Source organism: Phaethon lepturus, unplaced genomic scaffold (assembly GCF_000687285.1).
Source record: "Phaethon lepturus isolate BGI_N335 unplaced genomic scaffold, ASM68728v1 scaffold14928, whole genome shotgun sequence".
NCBI lineage: Eukaryota > Metazoa > Chordata > Aves > Phaethontiformes > Phaethontidae > Phaethon > Phaethon lepturus.
Genome location: NW_010557016.1, coordinates 49006 through 71638, shown reverse-complemented (window position 1 = coordinate 71638; position 22633 = coordinate 49006). Strand labels below are relative to the sequence as shown.

The 22633-nt window shown below is 35.5% G+C and overlaps 1 protein-coding gene across 1 annotated transcript in view; it reads left to right on the top strand.

The window, feature by feature from the left end:
- MRPL3 (mitochondrial ribosomal protein L3) overlaps positions 1-22396 on the top strand; it is a 28377-nt gene extending 5981 nt beyond the window's left edge. Inside the window, exons 5-10 of the mRNA XM_010292644.1 lie at positions 1762-1861; positions 3781-3841; positions 12257-12365; positions 14303-14380; positions 15414-15491; positions 21842-22396. Of these exons, the coding sequence (XP_010290946.1) occupies positions 1762-1861; positions 3781-3841; positions 12257-12365; positions 14303-14380; positions 15414-15491; positions 21842-21991 (576 nt within the window). The 3' untranslated portion in view covers positions 21992-22396. The remainder of the gene's footprint in view (positions 1-1761; positions 1862-3780; positions 3842-12256; positions 12366-14302; positions 14381-15413; positions 15492-21841) is intronic.
- Positions 22397-22633: the final 237 nt, after the last annotated feature.

Genomic DNA, 22633 nt, shown 5'->3' with positions numbered 1-22633 from the left:
ATAATTCTGTCAGTGTTCTAACAATTTTTTCATCAAAAATGTTTTATATGTCTCCTTTAAGTGAGGTCATATCAATTGTTTTCCTATAGTACTGGCAGATATTGTTGGTCTTTTTAAAAATAAGAACATCTGAGAATTCACTCAACATTATTCTCTTCAGTATTGCTTTTTATGAAGGCTTTGTAAAGACTGCAGTGTTTTGTTTGTAGAAATACATCTCTCTGACTTGACTGTTTGAAGAAAACTTGTTAAAGTAGAACAGTGCAAGGCTATAGTAGGACTTTTGAGATGTAAGCAGTTTTTACCCTTTGATTTCCCTATGCTTTTCTTCAGCCGTAGTAGGTCTTTCCAGGCACCCATGCTGAGCACAGACCTCCGCTTGCTATCATCTAAGGTGGTGGTTTTACATAATAGTGGAAGCAAAGGATTATTGATATGCCGGCATTTAGATTTCTTAAAAATCCCATTATACATAAGAATTAATTCTTACATATGATACATATGGTTTAATACAGTTGTCCTCCATTGATGCCTCAACATTTTGTGGTCTTAGGGGAGATTTTGCATTTAGTTGATGACTTTTTTTTAAAGATATTTGAGTGATTTGTACTACGAACTCAAGTTGACAAATCACTCAAAAAATCTTTAACTCTCAAAAACTTTTTATCCACACTTTTTCCTCAAATTAGGACAGATTCATACAGTTCAAATTTCTGGTTTGTGTCTAAGTCAGACATCCTCATCATCTTGCTTCCTTATTCTTCACAAAAATTCCTCTGTTCTAATATTTCTAAACAGATTTTTAAAAACAAAAGGGCGATATGCAGATTATCAAAATAAACTAAATAACAATTTTAAATTTATTCACATTATTTTGTCTTAAAATACACAAAATTATTTTTGAGAGAGAGAACCGCACAGAAATTTGAGATGTGAACCTCACAGATGTGACTATCCAAGTGTGACAGTATTGTCAGATGCTTAAATTGCTTTTTAGGAGAATTCATTTGAAGAAAAATCAGATGCATTGCTTTTTTCCTATGGCCACAGTTTTCCTGCATCACTGTTTCTGTTGCTTGGTATCATCTCAGTGGTCAGCTGTTCTGTGAGTTGTCTTGTTTAAAACAGCTGAGAACAATTTTAAGTACTTTCAACTTTGTCAGACTACTCTAAAAAGGAGAGCCCTACTTTAGTGAGTCAGCAGTGGTTTGACACTGAGTGTACTTGGTATATCTCAAAAATACATGAATGATAAATTTGTTGTTCTTAATTTTTCTTTTTTGTCCAGAGATTCTAGGTTTTCCTCTGTGGGAAGTTAAGCATTTCTAGAAGTTTCTGCAAGACCAGGCTTTATTTCTATGGTTTTGTTAGTTAAATAAATTATATTTATGGTGGTGTGGAACTAAATCATCAGAAGCTTTGAAAAGGAGAAAATTATTTTAAATTACTCTAAAACTCTTTGAAAGTCATGAAAAAGCAGTATTATATTTTATGTACATTCTAAATGATGGGTTTCCCTTTTCTGATATTCATATTTCTCCTGTTTATATGATGTAGCTGTAGGGTAACTAGTTGACAGAAAATAAAATGCAGACACAGGAGTTTTAAATTAATTTTATATAGAGTTAAAATGCTAGTCTCAAGATAAAAGTGTCATGATATATCTGTTTGAGTGGTGTTGACATTCTGTAATCACTTTCTGTGCTAGGTTTATCCTTGCGTATTTTAACATCACTTTTTTATGGCTGCTTTTCATTACAGAAATCAGAGTCTGCAATGGAAATTTTTAAAGAAGCTGGAGTACCACGGAAGCAGAAAGTTACAACATTTAATGTAACAGATGATGCCATAATTAAACCAGGTAATCTTTTTAAGCTACTGAATATTACATGCATAATCATTTAATGTCTGCCGCATTTAGGTAAACCAAGTTATGTGTATTTCATTTTTGTGTTGTCTAGAAATTGCTGAATTCTTATTTCTTTGTCACTGAGCACAAACAAACTTTTTTCTTAGGAAAAACTAGAAAATGGGCTTCACTTTCTAGGTGATGAGGAATAGGATTTTTCCTTTTTCCTGTTTTGTTTTCATTGATTAGGAAATAAGTCTGACCCAAACTGCTAGCTAGTATGAACTTTGAGTTAAGAAATAAATGTTTCTAACCTTGACTCACTTGTTGGGAATAAATATGAATGCATTTACAGGAAGTTATCTGTTTATCCATATGAAAGGGGCACCAAGAATATTGTGGTAATGTTTCTCAGAAGCCTAAAATAGCAGTCTGAGGTTTGTTTCTTCTTGCTGCATTCAGAAGTAGGACTGATGGCTGTCATATATCAGGTTTTTTTCTGGCAGTTTGCAAAGTAAAACACATTAAAACATGTTATAACAAGCATTCTTACTAAAAATCAGTATTAGAAGTTTGGAGATTTAATGAAAAAATTTATGGTTTTAAGGCTTTATTAGCTAGTGTATTTAGGTTGCTTTTCGTTTTGTGCTTTTTGACAGTTATAGGTATTTTCCCAAGAATTATGAAGGGTTGGAAATTCTAATGTATTGCATCTGATTTTTGCCATTAGAGAAGGTTTTTGCAAGACCTTCTTAAGACAGTTGTGGTAACTGATAAACATCAGATCTGACATGAAAAGGAAGTCTGGACTGCTAAATGGAAGCAAAAGTTTGAGATGAGCAGAATTGCAAGTTTACAATAAACTGAATTTGCAGTGTGTGTATTTTGTACATAACATCCTTCATGTAACTGATTTGCTGTCAATTTACAGGCATCTTATCCCAGGTGTGTATGGACCATATAAATATAATGTGAAATAATATGAGGATTTTTATGCTTGAGACTTGAGAGAGGTTTACATCATTTCAGTTTGCGTTCATACAGATTTGAAAACAGCATGAAAATGGCTGTGGACATGAAGGGATTAAAATTTCATTTTTTAAATTTACTTAAAGCAGTCTGGAAACTCTCTTAAAGATGCAGCTGCATGGAACTTCAGATTAAAGTTCATTTGTAATGAACTAAGTTATCAATTCTGTTTGTTTTTTTTTTAAAGCTGCTAATAAAAGAATATTGTGCTTGGATGAAAAAAATTGCTGATGGCAAAATAAATCTTTAATTAAAATTAAAACTTTGATACTACAAGCACTTAGGGGAATGAGTGTAATTGGAGTCAGGTGAGTGATGTTGCTGACTGACAGTAGCACCACTTCTGCTAAAGCATAGTGTATATATAATTCCCCAGTGGATGGAACTGTACTTCTGCCACAGTCTTTAGTTTGGAAATACCGTGTCTTAACAAAGAGGAAGTATTGCAAAACTTTTTTTTTTTAAACCCATTTTTATAGGAACTGTTTGGGTTTTTAGTTTTTCTTAAAAAAAAAAAAACTTCCATCTTGTGAAGTGCTAGTAGTTACAGGTGGAGCACGTTTGGTTTTCTTGCCAAGTTTGTTTATTGTGAGTCTTAACTAATTAAGCGTTTTGGGCTTTGTCTCTTAGTGTTTGAAGCACATCATATCCGAGTAGATCCCCAACCCTTCCTTCCTACTCATCTGAAATTGGTCCAGGGACTGAGAAATGTGCTTGAGTAGTAGCTACAAAGCATCTATTTTAGTCAGTGAGGTTTATAAAGAAGAACAAATAATAGGTGAATAAAAGCAAAGTTTTATTTCCTTTCCTGTGACTGTAATCTACCCTGGATGGTAATGACTGGATAGTGGTTTGAGGATTTCAGCACTTAGTTGAACATGATCTCTCCTCTTCTTTTGAAGGTACTCCTTTGTATGCTGCTCACTTCCGCCCAGGGCAGTTCGTGGATGTTACTGCAAAAACGTAGGTTCCTAATGGTTTATCGTTACACGGTTCACCTTTCAAATAGACTGGTTGTATTCCCCCCCCCGCCTTTACTTTGGCTTGAACTCATGGCTCACAAAAGCTGAAGTACAATTGCAAAGTGTATAGTGGCAGGAAACAGAAGTCCATTCAGATAGTGGGTCAAAAATATCAAATTATCTTTCTTTGCTGAGGCTTACTTTTGATTTTGACAGAGTAGGTAAACAAATAATACTAATAGGGCTACAGTTCTGCATGTATTCTCTCTGTCACATGTACATGATTGGCATGGAAGGGCTTGAGAAAGAGGTGCTCAAGCCTAGCACGAGTGAAGAGTTCTATAATGCAGCATCTGTAGTATGTAGAAGTGGAGAATAAATGGTGAAAGGCATCAATTCCAAGAAAGACTGCTTCATTTTGATTCGGTGAAGAGATGCCAGGAGAGATGTGTCATGCAGACCGAAAGAAAAGCAAAAAGATAGTGAATATATTTAGCAGGACAACAGAGCTGTCAAATTCCTTTTTTTGTTTTCTCTCATATTCCAGCTCATCTCCTTGCCAGCAATGGCTAATGATCTTTTACTTCAACGTGGGAGGAATGATTTCCTCTCAGACCACTGCGAATGCCAAATTAGAGCTCAAGTGGTAGAGGGTGTCAAAAGAAAAACTGGCGTCTTCTGGCAAAGACTAGTCATGCCTCTTCTATTACATCCATGATTTCCACTGCCCAAGAGAACTCCTATCTCTGTGTTTCAGTGAAGTATATTTTTGTTGTGTTGGGATACAAAGATAATGTTTTTCATTTGATGTTTTATTTTTTGTGTAATGGAGATAATACCCAACTGGCTTTATTGAAATGTCATCCATTGTAATTGTCTCACATATGTGTAATACTTATAAATGTTTAATAGTATTCACTACTTTGTGTATATGTGTGTGTGTATATATATACACACACTACTTTATATATATTCATGCTTTGTATATATGGGGAAACCGACCATATTGGTACAGCCACACCTGACTACACCTATGAGGGCACCAAACTGAGAAAAGAAGGTCAAGGAGTTGACTGGAATTAGTATTTTTCTATGTCAAACTTCCTTATGTAATACGTAGATCGGGCGTATTATTCATTATGCTTCTAAATTGCATTTAGTGAACAGCCTATAAGAGACAAGAGCTTGTTTGCAAAGCAAAGCACAGTGTCATTAGGAGTACGGTCATTCCATGTAGATTAAGTGTCATGCCTTGTTAATGCAGAAAAGCTTTGTTTTTCTAGAAGTATTTCAAGAACCAGGTAAGGTTTTTTTGGCGATATAAAAGCAGCCGCAGGGTATTAATCTGTATCTTGCTATATGTATTTGAAAATACTAGCAAGCTAAGAATAGTTTGGGTTCTTCATAGTGTTCAGTGAATCCATCCTATCTTTTAATTCAGTATTTCTAATCTCTTTTCTCCAGATACTTGTGTGATCTTATTTCAGAAATTAGCTTTTTGTTAGTATTGCTGATTTTGATAGCAAATTACATGTAATCCTACTATACAGGTGAAGAAAAAATTCTTCAGCTAAATAGAAGAATCAGATTTTTTTTTTTATCATGGGTTTTCTGTCAATATGGTTCTCTAATCATTCCAGTCTGTCTATATCTGGGGCTTTTTAACCTTTTTCTGTGACTCATTCGCATTCTGGTTTCTACTTTTAATGTTTTCTTCTTCATTTTGACTTTTCTGTAATGCTGCATTTATCATACTCCCTTAACTCTTGGGCAAGAATTGAATTCTTTTACTACATTCAATTTTTTCTTTGGATCTTTTACTTCATTCCATGCAATTTCATCCAGTGTTGCTTAGTCTCATACTTGGTTGGGGTTTGGTTTTTCATTATTTTTCAGAATGCTGTATCGATCGTTCTTAGTTGCTGTACCTGTAAGTAAACATTTCACAAAGTCACAAAAATGTCCAAGAAATGCTTCAGTGAAGGGCAAAAAAAAGTTACCTTGGGAATTATTATAGCATTGAGCTATAGCATTTGGGCTATGCTGGGAGGGAAAAAATCAGAACGTACTTCATGGTCGATTTGTGTTCTGAACCCTGCTCAATAGGATACAGCTTCTCCCTACTGAACTAAGAGGGAACCAGGGAAGATTTGGTCCACAGGCTGAAATGAGCCTTTGTACACTACTCTCTAAAGTCTCATTTTCAGAAGTGATGTGGACACTCAAAAGATCTTAAGCTATAGGGGCATTTTGAAAAGATACTTAAGGATATAATGCTGGGTTACAGAAGGGAGCACAGTTTGACTTCCTCTCCTTTCTCCCACAACTTCCATCTTCCTGATTCAAACCATTACTGACTTAAAAGACAGTAATTTCTAAAACCTTGCTATCACTGCTAGTAAAGTTTTTAGAAATATTTTTACATGAACATGTACTTTACATTTTTAAGATTGTCGGTAATTTTGTCTTACTGGAGGAAACATTGAAGTGTGCAATGTTTGAAATCATATAGATGCAGTTGTTAATAGCATGATTAATTTTATTTATTCCTTTAAAAAGGAAAGATAGAAAACTAATGTCACCTCAATGAAGAGATAATATAGTGGAATATAAAGGATATTTTAATTTTTTACCAATTTTTAATGATTCAGATGAGCAAGATATCCTTTTATATGCTTCCTTCTGCCAAAATGTAAACCAAAAATATGGTCCTTAAAAATGAGGAAGCTTTTCTTAGTTATTGTAGCTTGAGCAAAGTACTAGCACTACTACGTTTCAAAAGTCTAGGTTACCATCTTGATTTGGCTACCAAAGTGTAGGGTAGGGTTTTTTTAATGACTGTCTGCTTTTAAACTTTCCTTGAAAATGTTTGTGTCAAAGTCTTTTGAAATGTTTTGATTCATTTATACCTCTGAAGAAAAACACTTTCACAAAAATGAGTCGGTTCAGTTAAGGGTGTAAGCAGTTTGTTTTTATTTAAGTCTGGTAATTTGTTCAGCACAGTAGGAGTAGCTTTTAGAGCACTGACAGTAGGCAGTGCATCTGCATGCTGTCAGTCTTATTTAGTGCTGAATTTTTTCCTTGGTACTTACTTTCAGCAATTTAAAAGCTCAATCCTTAACTTTTATAGCAGTCTTTAATGACAAGACTTTTCCTCCATGCTTCAGAGGTGTGTTTCAAAAATGTGTAAAGGCTTAGTGCCCTTCTTGGGACAGCAGTAAACTTCAGAATTCCTGGGGCCTGATGGTCTGTTTTAGCCCTGATATGCTTTGGGCTAAAATACATAGCACCATCGAGAAACGCTTCTCTCACAGGCTGTGTACTTCTGTGACCTCTTTAAGCTGGTGTAGTAAAGGCTGCTGCCCAAAAGGGAGGTGGTGCTTGCTCCCACAGAGTTCCATCGACCTTCTATCGCTGGTACTGGCATCCTGAGTTGCATGAAGGAAAATGTCAATGTGTTGTATCTGTATTCTTCACTGGGTTAGTTTTCAGCTGATCAGCTGAGTGAGCTTCATCACTAGTACAAAGCTAACCAAAACATGGGCATGGGGAGATGTGGGACTGTGCCTTAGAGTGGCAACCCAATGCTGTATGGAGACATGAGTTGTGTTACACCTCCTTTTTCTGCCACTTCATGACTGGCTTCACGAAGGTTTCAGGAAACATTTTGAACATCAGAAATTTTGTCATTCCAAAGAAAAAGCCAACAGAAGTTTTGTTTTAAATCTGCTAGAATTAAGTGGTGATTCTAGTGTGCTTATGGTTTATTTAAGTTTTGTTACATTAACAGTGTAATCTGAGCCTGAAAGTATGCTCTACAATTGTCTGACATTATTTGACTAAGTAGTTGGAATCCTTTTACTCTGCAGCATCTAAATAATCATCTTTTAAATTAGCTAAGTTTGAAGAGTTAGCAGCAAACTAAATTGTCGCTTAATTAGAATGCTTTATTCCAGTAGCTTTCTAAATGAAAGCTGGCTCATTAGGTACTGGCATTTTACTTGCATCAAACCTGGAAAATGAGGTTTTGTACAAAATTAGATGGTTGACCAGAACAGCTGCTTTCCTGCAGGTGAGACTAGAAGCAACTGTATGTAATTAAACTCTATTTTTAATTCTACAGAAAGATTATTTTCCTTTCCTTTAACATTTGTGTGTCTTAGTTTTGCATAACATCATTGCTGCTTGTGATTACTTTTTGGGTCTCAGGCAATCATGCTTCAGTCAAGCTAAGTAAAGTAAGTGACTAAATTCCATGTACTGAAGAACAGTGGCATTATACATATCAAGTCTAATAAAGATAGGTCTCCTGCATGTTTGGGTTTTTTTTTTGTTTAGATATGGTGTTTAATGTTACTGTTGTCAGAAAAAAAAAAATACATTGTCCTTGATTCAAGCCAAGACAAGAGGTAGAAGATGTCTTAGCAAGAAATCACAACAGTGTAAGTAGGATGACAAACCTTCTACTTCAGTGTAGGTTCTTGATCATCATATCTCAGATACTGCACACAACTTGATTCCTTCAGAATGGAATCTAGATATTAATTCTGTTTAATTAATATGTGGTTCTGGATTAAGATCCTACTCTGAAAAACCTTAATGTTTTTTTAAAATATCTGAAGTCGTCAGTACTATGCCTATTAAGAGATTTTGGAGTTATACCTCTTCTTATGCGTGTTTGAGTTTGTTCTAGATTAGTTGTATTGTGTTTCTTTATAAAGATTTCACAGATGTTAATGAACAAGATGTAGAGGATTTTTCTGTTTCATTCACTTTTGAAAAATACCATTTTAGGTTTAGTTTCAATGATTTTTTTTTTTTTATTTTATTTTATTGGTGATACTTGCTGAATGCATTCACACCTTGTAATTTTTTTAGAAGGGTGAAGAGGGCAACTAAACAATTTGAAATAAATAAGTGATACTAATAGCTGACACCTGGCATCTGTTCAGAAGTCAACAAGAATGTATTCTTACATATATTTGTTAATTTTTTGGCAGAATTTAAAAAGTTTTCGTAAACTGAAAACTACATAAATCCTTCTCTGATTTTTTCCATAGCATTTCTTGAACAGCATGCATCTTAAGTTCACTTCCTTGTTTATATAAGATCTTAATTTCAAAAGCACTTTGAATTGCATACAATTGTAAGAATGTAAAATCTCTGCATGAGAACATGAGAAACATAGATAAATCTTGAGTCATGGAAAATTTATTATTTTCTTTTTTTCTTTTTTTTTTCTTTTTTTTTCTTTTTCTTTTTTTCTTTTTTTTTTTTTTTTTGCATATGGTAGAGAAATCCACCACTTGTCTGAGAACAGATCATAGTCACATCAAGGTGGACCTAGGTTGGAAAAACACTATTCTTCTAGAATGATCAAGGTATATCGGCTGAGCTACTAAGTGCCTAGTTGAACAGTCCTCCTTTCTAAATTTGATTTAAACAGATGTTAGTAGCTCCTTACTTTATTTTAAACTTTACATTTGATTTATGTAATCCTGTAGTTTTTATTCTGGTTCCAACTTTATTTCAGAGAAATCATGAGTCTGGGAAGAAATATATACTGTCTGTGTAATTGTTTTTCAATTTGACATGTATTTAAAGAACATTATACATTGTTTATTCTTTTAAAAAAATCAAAAACTCTAAAATTAAACAAAACTATAGCTTCTTGTTTAATTAATAAAAACTTTATTTTCAATCATGATGGTGCCTGCACCATGTTGAATAGAAAATTAATGCCCAAAAAGTCATGAGAGAAAGTGTATTTGTAGATAATTCAGAGACCTTCAATCAGTTTTTCAAAAATAAAAAAATTAAACTGTTCTAAAACAGTATTGAACTAATATGATGAAAGAACCTCCGTAGATGGTGAAGCATTATACATTATAAAATGCTTTATTTTCAGCTTTGAGATATCTTTCCTTGACTTTAGCCAGAATATTTCAGATGTTGGAGATTTGTTTTCATATTCCAGTTGCATGAGAATTTTCAGGGTTACCAGAGTGCTCTTTTTTTTGGTCTGGACACACTTGTTATAAATTTCCTAAGGCTTTGGTATTGTAAAGTTTGAGTCTTTGTTCACAGAAAATACATATGTAGTTGGAAAGACCAAGAAGTAGATGAGTGTAGTCCATTGCATAAATCATTAAAGACTAGCAACTGTATCTTCCTATATAATTGCTTCTTTTTGAAGATACCTTATAGCATTTGCTGAAGTAAACATTTTTTCAAAATGCATCTTACAATTATTAACTATTTCTTTTATATTTTATGAAAAAGTGCAGTTTACAATATTCCAAATTGTTCATGTTTAAAAAAGAACAGTCTGAATGAAATATTGAAGTGGTTTCATGACATCAGGGATTTATGCTTCTTGATTAAATTTGACAGTACTGTTTTCCTTTGAAATGGTAACTTTCGATGGTTGTATGGTTTTCTCTGAATTGCAAATACATTTCTGCAGCTGAAGAATAAATCATGCCCGCAGTCTGCTCGCTCTGATGACTTCACAGCTGTTGTTATGCAACCCACTTGCAGTTGGTTTTAGAGAGTTTGCTAATTCCATCTTCCAGCTAGAGGTGCCAGAAGTAGTCTACTTGGAAAATATGGCCAATAATAGATAGTTTCAAAGAAAAAAAAATATCATTTTTTCAGAACAGATACACATTTTCTTATAGCTTAGTTTCTGCTATGTATTTCAAAGTTAGTAATCCCCTGGAAATCTGCAGATGTAGAAAAAGGCAATTTTTGAGCCTCTCCTAAAGTGTATTTTTTCAAACCATTTTTTTTACAACTATCGCTGTTCATTACTGCAAACTCATAAAATAAGTTGATTCATGAGAAACTGGTGTAACAAAGTCTTGCATCCTTTAGATTTCTGTCTTGTGATCCTGATCTCATGAAACCCAGGTCCTCCCTCCTGCAGATTCTTTCAGCTTCCTCTCATAGCCCAGACCTTCTCCATATCCCCATGTTGCACCACCGTTTGCTGGCTTGGAAGGACGCTCTTGCTGGTTGCAGCCACTTGCACGACTGGCCAGCTGGCAAGCCAAAGGAACTCATCGCTACTTTAATCATGTTTTAGTGTTTCCTTAGTTGTAGGAAAGGAGGAAAAAAAAAAAAAGATCAGGACTTTCTAACTAGTAATTTTCATTTCAGACAATTCTATATCTTTCTTCTGTGCCAAATTTAACTGGAATTGACCACGAGGTTCTGAACAGGGAAGGGGAAAACCAAGAGCCGGACACCGTGGTTGTGCAAGTCTTGCTTCCTTATGGTTCTGTGCTTTTAGAGAGTCTTTCCATTTGTGGCTGGTTTTGACTGTAGTTTGACTTGCTCAAGGCAGCTAGGCCAGCAATCAGAGGAGAGTTACTCAAGTGGAAGAGGAAGGAATCTGTTTTTTGTGAATGTTGGTGTTTTCCACATGATCAGAGGAGTCAGCAAAATGTAGTCCATATATACAGTGTACTGCATGTGTGTTCATACCTGGTTTTATTTTCTGGTGTTTGGCCAGAAGGTGCTAATGGTTGAAGGAATAGAACCATGACATTGCAAAGTGCATCAGCAGAGAAAGGATTTTTTTAAACTGGAGGAAAAGGATCATCTTGTTTAATTAATTAAATAATTAGTGCAGCCATAAACCCTGTGGTCAGACTTTTCCTTTTGGAAGCAAACAATGCTGGTTTAAACACACACTGTAATCAGCTTTTCTTTTGTGCAGTGGTGAGGCAGCTTTTCCTATTGACTCTGCCCTGCAGTAAACAGAGAACTCCAAAGCCAGTAATACTGCCACATGCCTCAAAGATTAAGGCATGGACTCTGAAAATGTGTGTATTTGTTATTGTGTTTTAGGCCTTATCTGTCAGATAATTACAGATCAGGAGAGTTAAGTGTTTTCACTGCACATAAAACTGTTTTCAAGAGATGAGTCTATTGTAGTTTGGAAAATAAATGTTCCTTGGTTTATTTTTATGTTAGTCTAAGCAGCCATCTTTTTCCTCTCTTGATGCTTACGGTCTATCAGCAAGTTTTGGTGCATGTTGTTATACAGTTGCATTTTATTTGGTTTTTTTGGTTGTCTGTTTTGTTTGTTCTAATGTCCACTTGGTGAAAGCTTCATTATGGCACCATGTGTTGAGGACCATCGCAGCAAGGAGCATTTTATGTTAGTCTTTCTGCTTGTTTGACTCTTGTAGTGCTTCTTGTTCTGTAAAGGAACCTTGAAGTATTGCAATAGAATATGTTTATGCTATAAAATACAGATTTTTAAAAAAAGAAACATATTCTTCTCTCTGCTGAACTTTCCTAAAGGTAAAAAGATCGTGAGCCTGGCTGAAATTACTGGTTATTGCTGAAAACCATGAGTCTGACTAATCCAGGTTTGTTTCTTAATTTTTTTCTTTTTTTTTTCCAGAATTGGTAAAGGATTTCAAGGTGTTATGAAAAGGTGGGGATTTAAAGGTCAACCTGCGAGCCACGGCCAGACGAAAACTCACAGACGTCCTGGAGCAATATCTACCAATGTGAGGATTCTTATTTCCTGTTTAAACATTCTTCAGTATTTTTAGAACTGCTTACTAAAAGTGAACAATTTTCACAATAGCTAGCTGTTACCATCTACTCTGTGGTAGCAGAGGATCCCAGCTGTTTCAAAGGAAGTTCAGAAACTTGTATAATGAGCAATGCAGATAGCTGTTCTCTTATGCCTTGATTTATGAATACTCTATATTGCTGCTAAGCGAGTAAATATTTTAACTGAGCAAATTGTGCTATTTTGTAGTATAGCTGAGAGAAATAGTCTTAATGCTTCAAAAAGAGTGCTCAGAGTCTTTTATCAGAACATTTATTGATTGGAAGGGATTTACCCATTATTTTATACTGCAGATACTGTACTATTCTTTGGAACCTTAGTTGCTTTTATCACCTTGCCTGGCTTATGTAGCTGCTTAATGAACTCGCTCATTCCCAAAATAGTTTGTTGGCTTCTAAGCATTTTTAAGCAGAGTACAGAGTAGTATTTTTAAGTTTCAAACTATAAATAATATTAGTTTAAAAGCTTTTTGGAACAGATTCATTTAAAACTTTGTCTCTATAAAGGTTGCATAATATTTAGGCTGAACTAAGAGGGATTTTTTGCAAACTAGCTTCGTTATACAGAATTAAGACCAACTGAGTCACAGTACTGAGCCTGAATTGTCTGTAATTTTCTTAGAGAAATTAAAATAAAAATAAGGGTTTATAATGCTCAAGAGAATAGTAAAAGCAAAAAGGTACCAGCTAATGCAGTTACAATAATTGAGACTGTAAAAGTATACAGTACTGATTTATAGTCCTTCATTTTAGCTGGAAAATGAATTCTACACCTGGCACTGTTTTCTCTGAAGAACGTAAATATTTGAATATACCATACTTTGTTTTAGCAGATGGTATTCACCGTTACAAAATAACCCCTCTTTACTTTTCTTTAAATTAGAATTTCCTAAGCAGTAATTCTGGATGTAATTTCACGAAGTATATAGGATGGGAAATAGTATTGGAAATAGGCATGAGGAAAATGAAACAAGGTGGAAGAAAGGATGCAGTAGGGGAAAAACAATGCCTCGATTTTTATTTTCCATTCTGGTGTTGACCACCTGAGATATTTTTGTAATCCTGCATTGTTAGTACAGAATCCTGTCCCTCGAACTTCATTGCAGTTGATTTCCTGAAATCATGATTTTCACATCAGTTAAAAAACCCCAACATTACTAATGAATAATGGAGTGGTGCGGGAAAGTGAGACAAATCCCTTGATAATACTGTAGAACTGAAAATTATTGCACTTATTCCTGCCTTTTCTTTTCCACCTTTGTTCTCCAAGTTATACCCAGCCAAACAAAAATGGGATACAGAAACTAAGCAGTAACAGGGAATGTCATTAAAAATTTTGTTCTCAAAAATACATGCTTTAAAAAAATCTGTTTCACATCAGTATAAAACTGATGGATTAGGGAGAGGGGAGAAGCTACAGTATATCTTCATTTTGGCAGCCTTCCAGGGCAGGACTGCTCTGGAGTTCTGTGGTAGCATCCACAAGTAGTTTAGAGTTGCTACAGTCTGTGATGTAGGTGAGAGTCTTGTGTTGACAGAGGGTTTAGGAAAAAAAACTTCTTCATTTTTCACTAAGTGAAAGTATGGGATGAGTGCAGATTTTGCTCTGCATCTATACACATTAAGTATTAAGCAAAGCTAGAATCCCTTTGTTGATATAGCAGTATTTATAGCAATTTTATGATTGAGGTCAAGTATTTCAGATAACATGTAGAGTAATACCTAACCTCCAGCAGGAGGTATTTAAAATGCTAATCAATATTAGATACTTTCAACATCGGAAATACCAGCGTATTTTCTTTGCTCCTCTTGAGTTTATAAGTGTACCTCTTGCAGTTACATGATTTTTTTTGGCTCTGTTTTTATCTAGAAAGCTGCCAAAGTTTATCGTGGAAAGAAAATGCCTGGCCGAATGGGTAACATCTATAGGACGTCTTTTGGATTGAAGGTGAGTTCTGAGTATACTAGAATGTGTATAAGGTGGTTGCAATTGCCATGCAACGGACTTAGCCATGTAGCCTTGTGTTGGCGAACTGTCTGTCATTTCTGTTAGAATCTAGACAGGAGCATCTTGAAGTAAGCAAGCTGGAAGGACAAGAGCAGCAAATGTGCGCTCCTGTCTTTGTGTGGGTTACAAGTAAGTTATGTGAACTTGTTTTGCTTTTGTGTACCCTGGGAACTGGGATTTCAGGTGATACTTCCACATTTGATGTGTTTTTCAGTGTGTCCCTTGATGTCTGCCTTTGAAGTGGGAAAACGGGCTTTTGGTTACCTTCAGTTAATGTTTTCAGGCCTATTCCACTTGTTCAAACCCAACCCAAATCTCAGTTGTCTGAAGTCCTAACTTTATCATGGTCCTTCACTTTCATGTGCAAAAAGAGGACTATAGGTTCTCTCTGGATTCTGCTGTGTACATGGCTGCAGCAGTTCCTGGGCTATTACAGCTACTACTCTCTGTCTCTGAAGGCAACCTCTGCAGTTTGCACAAACAGAATATTAGCCTCTAGTTTGCAAAAGAATCTGCTGCTGCTGCTCTCTGGTAACTAAAACTAATTTTTTGTAACAGAAAATATACATGTTCAGTTGGGCACCTCATAGAATTGAGAAATTAACAAATGGTCGTGGTAACATTTTCATGAGCCTATTTGTTTTAATTTGTCATATATGATGTTTTCCAATGGCTGTTACTGCTAGAGGGTAAAAGACTTGGGATCTTCGGTTGATGTTATGCTGAACAAAGAGCTGCCTTACTACATATAGCCTGATCACAACCCCTTTAATAGATTCCTGCATTAGAGAGCTGTGCTCTGAGAGTAGTGTGTGACTGAATTTTGTGGTTAAGTTTAGGCCTGTTGCAGAACATTCGGCTTCCCCAGAGTACTACCTCCAGTTGATCAGTTTGTGCTTTGCTGGACTACTGTTTATAAAACTGTGAATAGTCTCTAAAACTAGCTCTATGTGTGTTTTTTTTCTATTTCTAGGTGTGGAGGATCAACACAAAACATGACATTATTTATGTAAATGGGTCTGTTCCAGGTCACACAAATTGTCTGGTGAAGGTATGTGTGCTAGTTTCAACTTACTGGTATTAGTAAGCTCTCTACAACTCTCTTCTTACAAGAGGAAAAACATTGCTTGAATGCAATCTTCATTTCTTTGGAGTTCCATCTTGTACTATTGAATTAAAGGGCAGTAGGATCAGCTCTGTAAAAGTGTGATTTAATAGGGGCAGTGGGTCACCGCTTACTCTAAATGTCTCATTCTTAGCTTTGCACTGGGGTTGTGCACCCACCTCACATATGATAAACCAACACAGTCACTGTAACCCTGTGGTAAAGTGTCTCAGGGCCAGGCCCATCCCCTTTTAATATTAACCTGAGTCAATAGCATGGTGGTGAGATTTCCAGAATATTATTTAAGGTCTGTATTCATGAACAGAAATACACAGTAAGCACTGCTTTAAAGGTTATTCAGAGCATCCACATACACAGTAGCAATTACCTTTCCAAGGAGCATTTGAGATACAGGAGGAGATAGCTGGAGTTCACAATAATGATATGAGTTCCCTTTGCAATCAGTATAAATATGTCAGTGTTATTTTCCATGACGTTCTACAGAATTAATTTCAAATTTTATGGAGATTGTTTCAGGAAAAACTATGTCTATGAAAAACTGAAACAATGAAGAGTCTAATATGTGTTCTTGCAAGGTGAATAATTCACATCCAAGCAAGAAAAGTACTTTTAAGGATTATTTTCAAAACAGCCTTTTCTTTCTATTTAGGTGTATTCTGCACATCTGCAAACACAAATTGCTTGGAGGAAGTTGATTCTTTTCTGACTTGATAAATTACAGGGTATCAAGCGTCTTTAATGAATGATTATAAAGATTTTGTTGTACATATATCTGATATTTAGTTTAAAATCCTCATAAGTAGTGTAGGGATTTAAATGATCCAGTTCTTAAAAAGTTAGAGTTCAGAAAGTTCTGGTGTTTTCAACTAGTTTATTTTGTTCTTGTCATATTTTTTTCTGGGCATCCAGTTTCTGTTACGTATTTCCTAGTAGTAGAGCAGAACTCCACAGTTACTGGTCATTAAGTAAAGCAATCCTAGCTTTCAAAAGGTGTTTTACACACAGAAAAATTGTTTGTTGTGTTTCTCTCATTGGAAATAAGGCCTTTTTTAATGAGTGAGGTATCTGTAAACTGCTTTGGTTGTAATGTCCAGCCTGAGCCTGGAGAATACATTACATATTTCTCTCCCAAGATAGTGAAAATCGGTTAATAGATGTCTAGAAGTAGTTTTCAGGATAACTTCTGCAAAATTACTAGGCATGGTGACATAGTGACATAGACTTAAGGCTGTAGTTTGACTGGCGCTTCATCTGTGTATCAGACTGAATTTCTTCAACACTCTGAGTGTTTTTTCTAATCCTGAGCTATGAACCTGATTGCTATATATATATGTTAGTCTGAGGTTTAATTAAGTGTGAATTTGTTGTAGGGTGTTATTTTTAAATTATAACATATGTATACAAGCAACGTAATGTAGCTGAAAAAATGAGTAACGTTTGATGCCCAGACTTTATTCTTTGATCTTAATAGTACTCTTAAGCAACAGTACATCTTGTTCTTCTAGTCACGCTGTTATAATCCACACCTACATGGTTCAGTGGCAACTGCATGTACACATTTCAGATGTCTTATCTGCGAGGATACAACATTTTATGAAGCCATTGAGACTCTGAACGCAGTACTTTACTTCTACCAGCTCATAACTTTTGTTCTAACTAGACTTAGTAAATTCATTTTTTGATTTCTGGTTTTACGTGACTTAAGAAAACAAACATTTATTGAACACCTGTAATATAAACTGTTTTTAAAAGCAAAGCTGTATGTGTTAAGACCACACATTCTTATGTGCACTCATTTAAACAAATCAATGTCTCCTTGCTAATCAGACACTGCGCACTTCTGCTTGGAGAAGAACCTATGGGAAGTGTTACGTGCTTTCTCTCATGATTGGGTCACTTCCAGTTTTTCTTTAGTCAGACTTTACTCTTGCCTAGGCTGGAAAGCATCCCCCTTAACACCTTGGATTTACTGGTTTTGTTCTGAGAGCTGTCCTGCTGTTAGCTTAAAAAAATCCTTGAGAAAGCAGTACTGCCGTAGTCAACATCCTTGTTAACAAGCAACTGCTGGGCCAAGCCATCTGAGCATATGCAGTGAAACAACCGTGTTGACATCTGTGATGTGAAGAGGATAATGGACTTTGTTTGCCATGGCAGTCAGCTGCGTACCATTTAAGTGCTTGCTATGTCTAGGAGTGATTTCTGTTCAGTTCACTCGCCATAGATGATGACTGGAACTTTATTCTAAGACCAAAAGTTAAAATGGCTCCGTGGTTTTTTTTCAAGTAAACAATTGGTCAGTATTAACTAAGTGGCACTTTTCTGACTGCTTTACTAATCCTTGTACATGATGTTTACAAGGTACAGAATTTGTATTAATTGTATTTGTAAGTTGCCTATATTTGAAAATGTTTCAAGTCTACAATTCAGAAGTCCAGGTATCTTCAAGTATGCATTTTGGCATACGCATTTCGGAGTTGCAGCTGATTCCATTAATGAGGATTGAGGATCCATGGGAAGAATGAGGAATTTCATCCCTTAGAGATCTTTGATTAACATAATATGATATTTGAAAGATCTTGACCAAAGTGCTCCAGACTCAAACTTTCATGTCTTTTTAGTAATAAATAACACTGTCTGAGGTGAAGGCACAGTAGTAGGTATTACTACTATTAAGAAATAGACTTTTAAAAATTGCCTCCACTCACATATTTGGTGCTTGGAGGGAGTATGTAGCCAGCAACAGTTCATTCCAGTTCCTCAAGCTGGTGAGCTCATTCTGTTTTTTTTCCTTCCATAAGCCATATGACTTATATGTATTAATTTTTTCCCTTATATTTTCAAATACGTCTCTGAAGAGTAGAGAAAGCTTTAATGAAAAAAGCGTGCAAAACAATACTATTTGGCATGTGTTCTCTAATGTCTGGCTTTTCTTTCCTCATTTAATCTCGCTGCATTCATCTGTGGTGTTTTTAGCTTGTGTCTTACGCCTTTCTTCCAGGGTGTTTTCTTATTTGCATATAGACTTTCACTTTCTATACATTGTTGTATGTTTGCTTGGATCTGTAGTTGGAGAGAGAAATTATGGGATATTAGCATTCATTACTGTTCATTATACTAAATACCTGCCTATAATAAGGTAGGACTAATGTCTAGGGGATTGGATCCATCTGAGCTCAAAAAGTGGAATATCACATAATACTTTCCTCTTTGTGTGTCTCTAAGAGGAAGTCATTTGCATTCAGTACCCACTCTGTGTTGCTTGGTAACCATTAAAACCACAGTGCACCTTAAAGCATACATCTATCTTGTATGTTATGTATTTTTGGAAACTTAGTGAATCAGCACTGTATCCAGACGGAGATGAAGCACTTAATTTTTTCAAGTTTCATTTTCAGCAGAATAGAGGTGTAGAATACTAGGATTGATGGATTCCTGGTTTAATTAGAAATCAGAAATCAGTTTTCATTTGATATTGCACACTGAAGCATGTGGGTAAATAACTGACTTAAGTAATGTTTCTAGCCAAATTGAAAACTAATCAAAAAAGCTTACTTTAGCGTGGATTTCTTTCTCAATGACAAGGTCTAATAAAATTAAGAAACTTTAGCAGAGTGCTAGAACGTATGGAATTTTTCTGCTACAAGAGTAAAATCACAGAGTAAGCATTTGTCAATTAGTGTGTTGTGCCTATCTCAGGTAATACCTGTTTCTCTTGGTGTATCTTCTTAGATCACAGGGCCTATAGTTACTGTCTGTGGTGTTGATCTTCTAGGAAAAAAGCTAATAGTTTTTTCTGTGTCAGTTATACCAGTTAAAAGAAAGAGCGTATCAGAAGAAAATAATTTTATCATCAGATGTGGTTTGTGCTTCTGGGATCTGTCAAGCTTCTGAGGAGCTTGGGAGGGGCAAAATGAAACAGTATTGTACTCCTCTGGAAGCAACAATGGTCTGTTGAAAATGTTTCATAAGAATCTTAAAACTACTTTAAGAATTCTCCTTTTCACACAAGAGACACTGTCTGCAAAATGCCACTTGACATTAGTATGTAAAATACAATGTTAAGCTTGAACAGAAATCTACATTTATTTAGATAAACTAATGCAGAACTAAGACTAGGCTGTTGGGTTTGCATTCAGTTAAGAACAGATGTCTTACTCCTAAGTCCTGTAATAAGAATTTGTTGGTTTAAGAAAAAGAGAAGGGGGGCGGAGGAGGGGAGAGGAAAACAAACATTTAAATTCCTTTCATTTTCCCTGTGTCCAAAACTGCCTGTAATGATACAGCCTTTATGTAACAGCACATATAATTTCATTATGAGAATAATCCAAAATAACAAAGAAGAAGACGTGAAAAACATTTAAAGATATATATGAAATGAATAAGTTATCAGAAATAAAATAATTTATTCTAATCTTCCTGATATTATTGTAACTTGTGTAGACACCATGGGCGTTTTTGCTGTTGACAAAGAAGGCTTATAATGTGTAATAGGATTAAGGAGTAAAAGAGAAAGGAGCAAGGGAAATAGTAGGTAACTGGTGAAGTTATTAAAACATGTCATCGTATAGAAAAAGAAACAGCAATGTATTGAAAGGGAAGGATGACTGACTTAGCCTCGGCAGTTCAGATGGCGTCATTGAAGCTATCTGACTGTGTTTCCTCTGAACTCGCTGCTGCTGGAACTGTTGCAGCAAAGATCTTTGGACTTGGACCTCAGCCTAGTTTATTCCATGTAGATACATAATGTAAATCACTGTCTGGCAGGACTACAGGTACTTCAGTAGTTACGCATGGCAGCTTACAAGCGGTTAGAGAACACTTTTCATAAGGAGGTGTCTGGTAGAAGGGGAATGATCTACTCGAAAAACTAAGTAGCCATCCTCACCAGTACAACATGTTGAGCCCTTCACCGCCTCATTCTTAGCAAAAGGTTTTCTTTCGTTTATCAAGCCTGCACTTCGAAAACTGTTGGAACTTCTGCGGGGAGGAGGGGGGCAGAACCAGAAGAGTCTTTCAGAAGCTGAAGTTTAAGTCAGATTTATGGTGCATTTCATCTGCAGGAATCCTCATGGACTTTGGGAAAGGCTTAAGTAATAGCAGATATGAATCTGGTAAATATAGTGCTGTCAGAACAGAACTGTCAGTGGGCATAAAATTGTTTTATTTAATTTCTGATATAAATTACAATTGTCCTATGTGAGGTTCTTGTCCAACTAAGTAAGAACAAGCTTCCTGTTCTTTAAAAGCCCACCAAAAAAAAGAGGAAGAGCTTATCGTCTCTATACTAAAATTTTGTCTAATCTATTTGTACTTTTTTTTTAATTCAGTTGAGTATAGTGGGTGAAGGGAATTATTACAGCTCAGGATCATATGTAACAATATAGAAATGAAGAATTTAATTTTAAATAAAATTTCATCACTCGAGAATTTGTAGCTCTCTTTTTTTCAGAGATACCAGCTTTCTATCTCCTACCACAGACAAACTGCTTTTTGCTGATAATTCTAGCTGCTAATTTTCTTCAAAGATTGGAGTTTCAGGGGCTAGATTTTAAATCTTTCCACATGCAGAGAGGTCAGTAAAGGAAAGTAATTTCTCTGTGGCACTAAAAATTCTTGGAAATAAGTTCTTGGAAATTAACTTTCTTAAAGGCTCGTGTTTGACAAACTTGGGTGCTGATTCCTGGGTGAAGAATTTTAGATGCTTAACTTTGCAGTCACAGAACAGCTCTGCAGTAGCCAGAGGGACTGAAGACAGCACACGCACATATCTTTGCAAAATTAGTTGCCATAATCAGTTTGTATCATAAATACAAAAGCATGTCTTGCTTGTTGAAGAGGAGATTATACTGCATAGTATGACTTGGTATGTGGGAAAGCACTGTGTGATAGAACCACAGTTTAAACAAGCCATACTTACACACATTTATTTTAATAACATCTTCAAATATTTAGCAATGAATTCATGAGAGTAGGTTTTGATTCTCCCACAGTAATGATAAGTTTATCGCACAAGTGATGAATTATCTTTGGGTTTTTTCTTTTGTTTTGCTGGTTTTTAAAAACTCCTTAATTATGGGTACAGAATGTTAAATTCAAAGCTGGTGTTGATGTTAAAGTAACTGATGATTATACCCGGAATTCTTCAGATAAACAAGTGTAATGTGAATGTTGTTGAGTTTTTTTCTTATGCATGCAAGATCATTTCTTTAATTTCTGGTGTCTGAAAGTCTTCTGTAAGATTTATTAACCCCACCCTTCCTCCTCCTGCTTTTTAGGTCAAAGATAGCAAATTGCCTACTTACAAGGACTGCAATAAAAACCCTCCGTTCCCTACGTTTTTTGCTGATGGAGATGAAAACCTACCAGAAGATCTGTATGATGATGAGATTTTCCAGTTCACGGATCCATCTGTCACATATGCGTAACATTCTTTACATCTTGAAAACACACAATTTTGCTATTTTCACGAACTTTGCAATGCTGTATAAAAGTAAAGCTATGAATTGCAGTCTGGCCAGCTGGCTTGAACACTTCAGATATTGCCATTTTGGTTGGGTAATAAGATTTACCACCACCAATTTCAAACCTGTGTTTAAAGCAGCAAGTGAGTCTGAGGGACAGGTTGTAAAGCACGTCAGTTTGTCTTCAGTGATCTTTTGTCCTCTGCCTCAGGCTGTGAAAACTTACACATTTCTGAAAAACTGTTGCTTTGAACATGGTTCCATTTAATTTTCTGAATGCTAACAAACTGTGTTTCTCTTTTGTGGAAAGTATTCTGGCCAACCTTGATCCATCAAAAAAACTTCCAAATCTGCCTTGGCATCTGGGGGGGCGGTGTCTGTGAAGAATAATCCAAAATAAAACAAGAAAATGCATTGCTTTGTAGCAGCATGAGCTTGTTTTGTTTCCTGCTTTTCACCAGAGTTCTTTCTGTCTTTTTTTGCTTTAATATTGTGTGGAGTTTAATGTAGCAGATACCCAACAAATTTTCTAGAGGAAAGATGATGCCAGCCACTGTCTGTCTCTTCAGAGAGTTCTAGCAGTGTATACGGTGAGGAGGTGTTCGG